The 8,979-nt window shown below is 36.3% G+C and overlaps 2 protein-coding genes and 2 non-coding genes across 4 annotated transcripts; 2 read left to right on the top strand and 2 right to left on the bottom strand.

Annotated features, from left to right (window-relative positions):
* Window positions 1-1,683: 1,683 nt before the first annotated feature.
* LOC108966168 (general odorant-binding protein 56a-like) lies at window positions 1,684-2,465 on the bottom strand. The gene has a single exon (XM_018928930.1). It carries the CDS (start codon window positions 2,327-2,329, stop codon window positions 1,832-1,834), a length of 498 nt encoding a protein of 165 aa, XP_018784475.1. The 5' UTR covers window positions 2,330-2,465; the 3' UTR covers window positions 1,684-1,831.
* A 2,028-nt stretch (window positions 2,466-4,493) lies between these two features.
* On the bottom strand, window positions 4,494-5,196 carry LOC108966171 (general odorant-binding protein 56a-like). The gene has a single exon (XM_018928933.1). The coding sequence runs from the start codon at window positions 5,058-5,060 to the stop codon at window positions 4,563-4,565; it is 498 nt and encodes a 165-aa protein (XP_018784478.1). The 5' UTR covers window positions 5,061-5,196; the 3' UTR covers window positions 4,494-4,562.
* Window positions 5,197-6,710: 1,514 nt separating this feature from the next.
* Window positions 6,711-6,784, top strand: Trnan-guu. Its single transcript has one exon. It is a non-coding gene; the product is annotated as a tRNA-Asn (tRNA).
* A 1,065-nt stretch (window positions 6,785-7,849) lies between these two features.
* Window positions 7,850-7,923, top strand: Trnan-guu. The gene has a single exon. It is a non-coding gene; the product is annotated as a tRNA-Asn (tRNA).
* The last annotated feature ends 1,056 nt before the right edge of the window (window positions 7,924-8,979 follow it).

Genomic DNA, 8,979 nt, shown 5'->3' with positions numbered 1-8,979 from the left:
CATAAAAAATTCTACTCTTACTTATTTTTTCTGAAGCTTTCGTGACATTTGCTAATTCATGCCAAAGGAGCAGTTTCATACAAGCAGACAATGTTCCTGGCTCTCTTCAACCACACAAAATCTTGGAGCAGAATTTTACAGAAAACTGGAGATAAACGAGCTTTTTCCAAACAAAATATGTTTTTAATGATACAGGTCATCTAAGTATGAAAGTATTTCTCATTCACTTTAATACCAAGTAGCCCACTGTACATATTCCCTCTAACACCTAACTCCTCTTACATTGGGTGTGGCAATCAAATATAAAAAGTGGAAACTATGCGCCGTTATCCACATATTTGCTCGCCTTTGAAAACCTGAATTGCAGCCATCGAGGTATGCCAATGTTAAAGCCTACCCTAATCAGGTCCCACAACACGTTTCAAATAAAAAAAAGCAACTATGTGGCTACAGACACCARAGACAGCGTGAAACTATTCGAAAAAGACTGCAAAAGCTCAACAACGACAAACGCGTCGGCACAATGGAAGCGGTTTGCAACGAATGGGATGTGGAAACGCCATTGTCGACTTGAATGCTCCAACCTTGCTTAYTTCGGTCTGCAAAATGCCGCGAAGTCATTGTAGTTTGTTTTGGCTGTTGTGGGGTCACCAACAATAAACAATTCGGTTAAGCWTCGCCTGTCTTATTATCGTTAATGATACACGATATTGCCATAAAACATACAAGCAACATGGTGACCAAAAGCGTGACGACCCTTCGCAGCTCCTGCGGTAAATGCCACTACTCCTCTTCGTGTATTTATATGTGCTTCCACTGCTGTCGACCCAACAATGTCTATTTCACTTTAGAGCTGACATCGCTGCTTGGCACACTGATTACTCAGATTTCACTCTCTACTCACTGCTGCCAGCTAAGAGAGATGCAATAATATTTAAGTGACACACTAAGGCAGTCAGCCAAAAAACTTACTACTTGACACTCACATTGTTGTTGGCTAGACACAGGGCGCATTGGTTAAACGATACAATGTCTGGACGCACTTCCGTTCTTTGCGCGCATTTTATTGCTCATTCCCGCAGYTCGGCCCCTCACAAATCTTTTGACAGTAAATGTCAAATGATGCTGTTATATGTGCTTCCCAAAAGTCTTTACGGCGGCTTTTCCGTTGCTCACGTTCTTTGTGGTAAGTTTTGTGGTTGGTTGTGTGAGGGAGGTGTAGGTGACAGGATTCATATGTCAAATAAATTGTAATTAGTCGGGGGTACTGTAAGCACATGGCACAGTAGTTTTTGCTTTGTTGAGTAGAATTTTGATATGAATTTATTGAAGAGACTTTGTCATTTATTAACGCGTTGTTGGCGAATGCGACTTTAGTGTTAGAAGAAAGAAGAATTCATCGTGGAACATTTTCACTGACTTTAATATCTTAGGAAGCCGAAGATGTGCTCCAGAGTGTCTCTATAGGCAGAAACCTGTTAGTACAATATACTTTTATAAAACATTTTGACTTGACTATCAACTAAACCTAAAAACTTCAAACATTTCAGATTTATTAAATTCACCTTAAAACATATCTGAGTATTTACCCGAAATACTCTTAAAGATCGCATAAGCGGTAAAAAATCATGGTTTTTTTGGTTAAAAATTATTWTCATGTACATTCAAAAAATACACAACTCATTCGACAATTAATTACTAATTTTTATTACTTTTAATTTAACTACAATAACTAAAATATTTTATAGGTATAAGAACAATTCATGGTTTCGAGTACTTTCCTCTCTCCAACGACACTTCTTCAGCCTATATATATCCCCATGCGATTTTACTACTCATCGGGCAAGAAAATATCACTACGTACTTTATCGAATTCCGGTGAGGCGCAAGCATGGAATTTATACACCTTATCACATGCATTGGCGCCGCCAGCGTTGAGACAACCATCAACAATATTCAGTAAGCGTTGTTCACCGACAATTTCATACAGCGACTCCTTCATCGCCTGTTTGTTGATGGCATCATCCTTATAGAAAACCAATTTATTGTAGAGACAGTTCACGTAGCACTTCTCGCGATCATTTGGGTTCGCCACCTTTATTTTGACCAGATTAGTGGCGAGCTCATCCGAAAAGCCATATTCGCCCACACAAGCTTCCTTGGCGTGTTTCAAATTGAGACGATAAGCAATCCAAGCGGTCAAAACTTCGAACTTCGCTTCCAATTCCGGTGTGAGCTTCTTGGGCTTGCGTAAACCCGCTTCAGCGCTGAAAACGCACAAGCTGAGCAGTACTGTCGCCAGGATGCAGCAGATGATAGAGGATTTCATGTTTAGCTGATTTTGTGGGTTATTCTTAGTAGTTTACTGTGATGTGTAATCGAACTGAATGCGCTGCTGACTGCAGTGCGAGGCTWTATATACTAATGATCTTATCAATTAGTGACTGTTAGGCAACAAAGTCGGGCTTAGTTATTGTGAAAGCGATGCATTATTAGTAATTCCTTGTAATCGTAATGTTTTGTTTTAGTTAAAYGCACGATGCACTTTCAAATTATCAAGAAATATAATCAATGCAATGGAATTCCCAAACTAGGAACTATTTCAATATTCGTTGCTATAATCCGCAGATATGAACAGATGTTCATACTTATGTATTCTCTGATCATATATGTATATGTATTGCGAGTTTCCTTATCAGTATTGTAAATTAATTTAGTTTCAGGTAATCTGAATCTGCATATAATCTTTGTAAGTTGTAAAACAGGTTTATTTATAATTTTAGTTTACGCAGAAATATGGACTAAAATTTTACTTGGAATTTTACTATAATGTGAGAAAGTTATTACACAATTATTTGAAACAAAGTAAAATATATTATGGAAATGTCAAAAAAAGAAGAAATTTTCACGTTTTCTTTGATATATCACGTATTTTGACACCAAAAGTGTCATTGCGGTTGAATATCGGTTAAATCAAGGGTTAATTGTCCAACAGCTGTACCAGAATCTTCTCTTAAAGTTTGTAACTTTGCTCATTACAAAAATGTATAACATATAAAAATCTAAAATGTTTTTTAATTTGAAAAAAAAAAGTTAAATAAGTTTTTGTAGACAATATTTGCACTTGCTTTTCTTTCAGATCCATTCTTATCTAAAATTTCTTGGTGGTTGCCGCATTAGTTAACGGGATATCTTTGTTATTTTTCAAACAATTTAGACAAAAGACATCCGTGTCCAGATTTTGTTTTTTTTTTTAATTAAAATGCTGTTTTAATTTTCTTAAAACCAATTCCTAGAAATAGATTAAATTTTTCCCCTAAGTGTAAATGTATTCTTAAATTATAATACATTATATATATATGGCATACCGGTTTATAAGTTAGGTTAAGAGGTCCGTTCTAACCGGGATCCCCTATATAATAAATTAAAAGACCCTTATAAATAGTCGAAGCGCTTCGATAAAATCACAGACTCGTTTCTTATACACATCTAGATGTGTATAAGAGACAGGAAGAGAGCAATATGAACGCTAGTATTGTCGTTCTGCTGTCGGACCGAATTCCCACCGCTCTGAAAGAAGCTGTACTTCTTACCAAAACGTCTATCACCCCTTAGCAGCTCTCTTATACACATCTAGATGTGTATAAGAGACAGGTGATGTTGAGCCCGTCAGCTTTGCAGGGTTCAACGATTCCGCTATGACCAGGCACCCAAAAGAGTCTGATTATGAAGTAGCTTAATGCCAATTCTAGTGAGAGAGAGCAATCTGAACGCTAGTATTGTCGTTCTGCTGTCAGACCGAATTCCCACCGCTCTGAAAGAAGCTGTACTTCTTACCAAAACGTCTGTCACACCTTAGCAGCGGCCACGACTGCCTGAAAAGCGCAAAATTTTTCCGGTAGCCTAAATCTTAGATTGACGTGTTTCGACCCAGTCGTTAAAAAGCTCACTGCGCGTCTTCTCCAGCGACTTCTTGCCATCCATATATGGAATCCCTCGTCGAAGAAAAAGTCGCTACGAGTGGAATGTACAATGCAGTGATCCAAGTATACCCAGCTTCCCTGAACCTTAGAACACACTTCGCAGCAAAACCCTGCCACCAATTTCCAAGGGAAATGTTTAAATTTACATTAAATGATATTGTCTTATAGTCCGAAGTGTACCAAAGATGCTTGTTGGAGGCGCTCTTTTTACACGTTCAAGCTTCGTAGAAAGTGTAGTCTTTTCTAGCACCTCCTCAAGATGAATATACTACAGAAAGATATTGGCTTATTTACGGTTTCGTGAAGCAAAAACACCACCTTTGGTGTAAGTTCACAATATTTTCTATAACTCCTCTACTTCGTCTTATATTGATGATTGGCGCATGCCTTTCTTACTCTCTTTTTAAACGTAGTTGAAAGCAGAGAGAGATATTATCGATATACACAATAGAAAGAAAAAATTAACTTTGTTTACTAAAAATTTTATTTATTTTATAAATATTTTATAATTTACAACCAAAATATCTCTTAAATATATTGTTTTAAATAAATACATTAACTCRAACTAATAGAATTTGTCTATTCATCGGGCAAGAAGATATCACTGCGTACTTTGTCGAATTCCGGTGAGGCGCAAGCATGGAATTTATACACCTTGTCACATGCGTTGAYGCCGCCAGCGTTGAGACAACCATCAACAATATTCAGTAAGCGTTGTTCACCGACAATTTCATACAACGACTCCTTCATGGCTTGTTTATTGATGGCATCATCCTTATAGAATACCAATTTATTGTAGAGACAGTTCACGTAGCACTTCTCGCGATCATTTGGGTTCGCCACCTTTATTTTGACCAGATTAGTGGCGAGCTCATCCGAAAAGCCATATTCGCCCACACAAGCTTCCTTGGCGTGTTTCAAATTGAGACGATAAGCAATCCAAGCGGTCAAAACTTCGAACTTCGCTTCCAATTCCGGTGTGAGCTTCTTGGGCTTGCGTAAACCCGCTTCAGCGCTGAAAACGCACAAGCTGAGCAGTACTGTCGCCAGGATGCAGCAGATGATAGAGSATTTCATGTTTAGCCAATTTTGTGGGTTGTTCTTAGTAGTTTACTATGATGTGTAATCGAACTGAATGCGCTGCTGACTGCAGTGCGAGGCTTTATATACTAATGATCTTATCAATTAGTAACTGTTAGGCAACAAAGTCGGGCTTAGTTATTGTGAAAGCGATGCATTATTAGTAATTCCTTGTAACTGCAAAGTTTGCTTTTCGTTATATAAATATTTATTTTAATGTAATGGACTTCTTCAACTAGGAACTAGTTCAATATTCGTTGCAACAATCGCGAGATAAGAAAATATGTTCCACTTAGTTTGAAATTATTAACCGACCATCATACAATTATATGTATTAGGAATCTCTCCCTTAACTCATTTGTAATTCGATTCTGGTAATATAATTCTGGTCAGATTCTTTGTAAACAGTATCAAGGGGTTCTTTATACTTTATTCTTATTTAAAACAGCTCTTTTCATCATAGCGTAGGTATTTACAGCACTAACAGGTTCTGCAACTAGCTTCATAAAATCAGCGATTAACAAAACTCCAAAGTGAAAACTTCGCCAATTGAAATAGATCTCTTTTTTAAACGAGATCTGTGTTCTCATTTATTTTCMGATCACTTCGTATCACAAATGTTTAAGCATGCAAGTTTTTGGAACGCAACCATGCAACTCTGTCAATATTCTCTTTCTCAAACTATCAGGGAAGTAGACATGAAAGAGAACTGGAACAACTCCTCTGCTTATGACCGGCCTTATTAGAACTCGGCTCAGATATATAGATATGATATATAGGAGCTTCATAGTATAGGGAATTGGAGATAGTATCAGAATTAGATACGAAGTCTCGATTAAACTTCGAAATTTTTACTCCGATTCCATCAAGAGCTGTCATGCCATCTCACGGGTTAAATTTAATATTTCTAGCGTGTTAGTACCGTTGGGGATGTGTGGGGTTATCATCTTATTTCAAGCATTTTTACACTGTCGGTAGGAGTTCTTATAACATGAGCTATAATGAACTTCAATCTGGTATTACAAAGGACCTGTAGGTCTGTATATCCCGTGAAGGTCAGCCAGTGTGACCAAGCTTAACCTAATGTGTAAATTTAAGTGTCATATATTAATTAATAAATACATATTAAAAAGCAATAAATATATATTAAAAACAATTGTAACCCTAAAATGATCTGAAATATGAAAGTAACTTTTAATGACAACTTATATGCTGTCTCTTATACACATCTAGATGTGTATAAGAGACAGATATTAATTAATAAATACATATTAAAAAGCAATAAATATATATTAAAAACAATTGTAACCCTAAAATGATCTGAAATATGAAAGTAACTTTTAATGACAACTTATATGTAATCAAACTGGTATTTAACCTGCAATAAATATTTCGAACATACAATTTTTCATCTGATGCAGTATTTGAAATAGTAAATATTATTTTGGTGTACTAATTTTTTTTTTTTTTATTTGGCAACTCTACTTAACAATCAAGTAACATTTTCTTAAAACTAGCAAATAATTAAGGGAATATATGACGGCAGATTTTGATTTTGTTTTGATTTTGATATCTTGGAAACTTAAGAAATAAAATCCACAAGGATCAAATAGTCGTCAACAGGTAGTCAAAAAGWGCTTAAGCAACGCCTCCGTGGCGCAATTGGCTAGCGCGTTCGGCTGTTAACCGAAAGGTTGGTGGTTCGAGCCCACCCGGGGGCGTTACAAGATATTTTGCGAGTAGTTTCATTTCAAAAAAAAATTAATGTTCTGTGCATCTTCTGGGTCGCACTCCTTATTTCGACCAGATTGGTGACAAACTCATCCGAAAGCCAGTAATAGCTCATACTACATGCTTCATAGGCGTAGTTCAAATTAAGACGTTGGGTAATCCAATCCGATGTTTGATTCCTASATTTACTACATAAAGCGGTGTCCGCGCTGAAAGCACATATGCCGAGCAGTAATGTAGACAAAGTGCAGACAATTTTTGGACATTTTCGTCTAAGCTATTTTTGTGGTTTGCTTTTATGAATTTATTGAAAACAATCTAAACAAATGTAAACAAATGKAATTGAACATTTTCAATACTAGAGATGTAATCTAGAGACATGTTATCAGTTTAAATTTGTTTATTTCAATTATTACAAATTTTTACAGGAAGCTTTTCGTTGTAAATTAAACTRGTTTTTGTTGTATGCTGCATTCCCACGAAATCTGCAATTCATGAGAAAAGAGATTTAGTTGATAAGAAATATTTCATGCTTCTATGAATGTAATTTATCGCCTGAGAATTAAAATTAGCACGCTTTATACAGTTATGTTTGTAGTTGTATTGATTAAAAGGCATACAAATCACCTTTATGCATACGTAGTCTGTCTGACATTTCAGGAATTAAAATAATCTCAGTTAGCTTTAATTGTAAATTCCATTGAATGTTACTTATCAGAAAGCCTTTCCATGACATATGATAGGAGTGTCTTGATATAAAATTAATAAAGAAACTTATTTTAGATTCTAATATTGTTACAGCAAGTAGTAACTCCGCCTAGTTTTTTAATTTCTTCTGATTTTCGTATMACCTTTAAATATGTAAACAATTTTTTGACTTGAACTACGATTTCCGGTAGTCTTCAATAAGTTGTGAAAGAAAATAGTAAAAGCAATAACTGTCCTCGATTGGTCATTTCTGTGCTCGCTTCTGCTCTCTTACATGTAATGTTTTTATTCTCTATCTTCGCATCATATTTCTTTATAAACCCCATTTTGGACAAACTGTTTTTGTAGCCTCCGTGGCGCAATTGGCTAGCGCGTTCGGCTGTTAACCGAAAGGTTGGTGGTTCGAGCCCACCCGGGGGCGGCGTACTTTTTACAATACTATAGTTTACGTAAATACAAAAATTGTTTTTAGTATTCATAAAGTCACTGTCATACAAAAAAACACACTAAAAAGTGGTTAATTTAAAATGGAGTAGAATAATCATTCACGTTTATTATATATTTATATTATAAATACTCCTGCTAGGTGCATGCGCTTGAGAACAAATGAGCTCCAGCTTGAACGCCTGATAAGAACTAATGTTATAGGTATGATGACGGCATTCAGACAAGAAAACTGCGTATACGACTATAGCGCCTGAGGCCAACAACCAAGAACTAATCAGCTAAATATTTTAAATAAATTAAAAAACAACTGACATCTGATTCAACTGTTGTATAGAAAAACCTTTTAAAAAATATATTACCCAACATTTCTCAGAATGCCCAGAAAGGTATATCGATTATTTCAATCACAACTATATAATGATTAGTATATAAGGACGGTTTAGCTAAACTTTTTCGCACTATTCAACTATAACAACCTTAAGGAGCAGTCGATAACCCGTCGCTTCACTTTTCCATAAAATAAAAATGAAATCAATATTGCTTTACACGGTCAGCGCTCTGCTAGTAGGCAGCATTAACGCCGACACYTTCTCGGAGACTCAAAATATTCCCAATGATTTTGAGAGACAGATTGCTGAGCATTATAATGACAGAGATGATGTAGATGGTATGAATGCAGAGTATTTCAAAGCACTACAAGCATCCAAGCTTAAGATAAAAGCCGGYGCTAAGGAACGCCTCGCCTCAGCCGCCGAATACTTCAAAGCACCCGACAAGGGTGAACTACGTAGCAATGCACTAATATTGGCACAGGAAAAATTAGCTGACGCTGCTGAATATTTAAAAGCACTAGAGTCTCCAAAGCGTGTTTCCAGAACCAAAGTGGGGAATGCACTTGCTGCCGCTGCCGAATACCTTAAGGCTCCCGAATATCCGAGGCATAATAACAGGATTGATCGAATCGCAGAAAGTTTAGCCGCCACTGCTGAATATCTAAAAGCACCAGAGTCTCCAAAGCGTATTTCCAGAA

This window comes from Bactrocera latifrons, unplaced genomic scaffold (assembly GCF_001853355.1).
Source record: "Bactrocera latifrons isolate USDA-ARS-PBARC rearing strain unplaced genomic scaffold, ASM185335v1 scaffold_157, whole genome shotgun sequence".
In the NCBI taxonomy this organism is placed as follows: domain Eukaryota; kingdom Metazoa; phylum Arthropoda; class Insecta; order Diptera; family Tephritidae; genus Bactrocera; species Bactrocera latifrons.
Note: the sequence above shows the minus strand (reverse complement) of the source record. Positions and strands in the feature narration are given on the sequence as shown.

Excerpts from the sequence above, each read along its gene's own strand:
- LOC108966168 (XM_018928930.1), bottom strand. The coding sequence starts at position 2,329 with ATGAAATCCTCTATCATCTGCTGCATCCTGGCGACAGTACTGCTCAGC.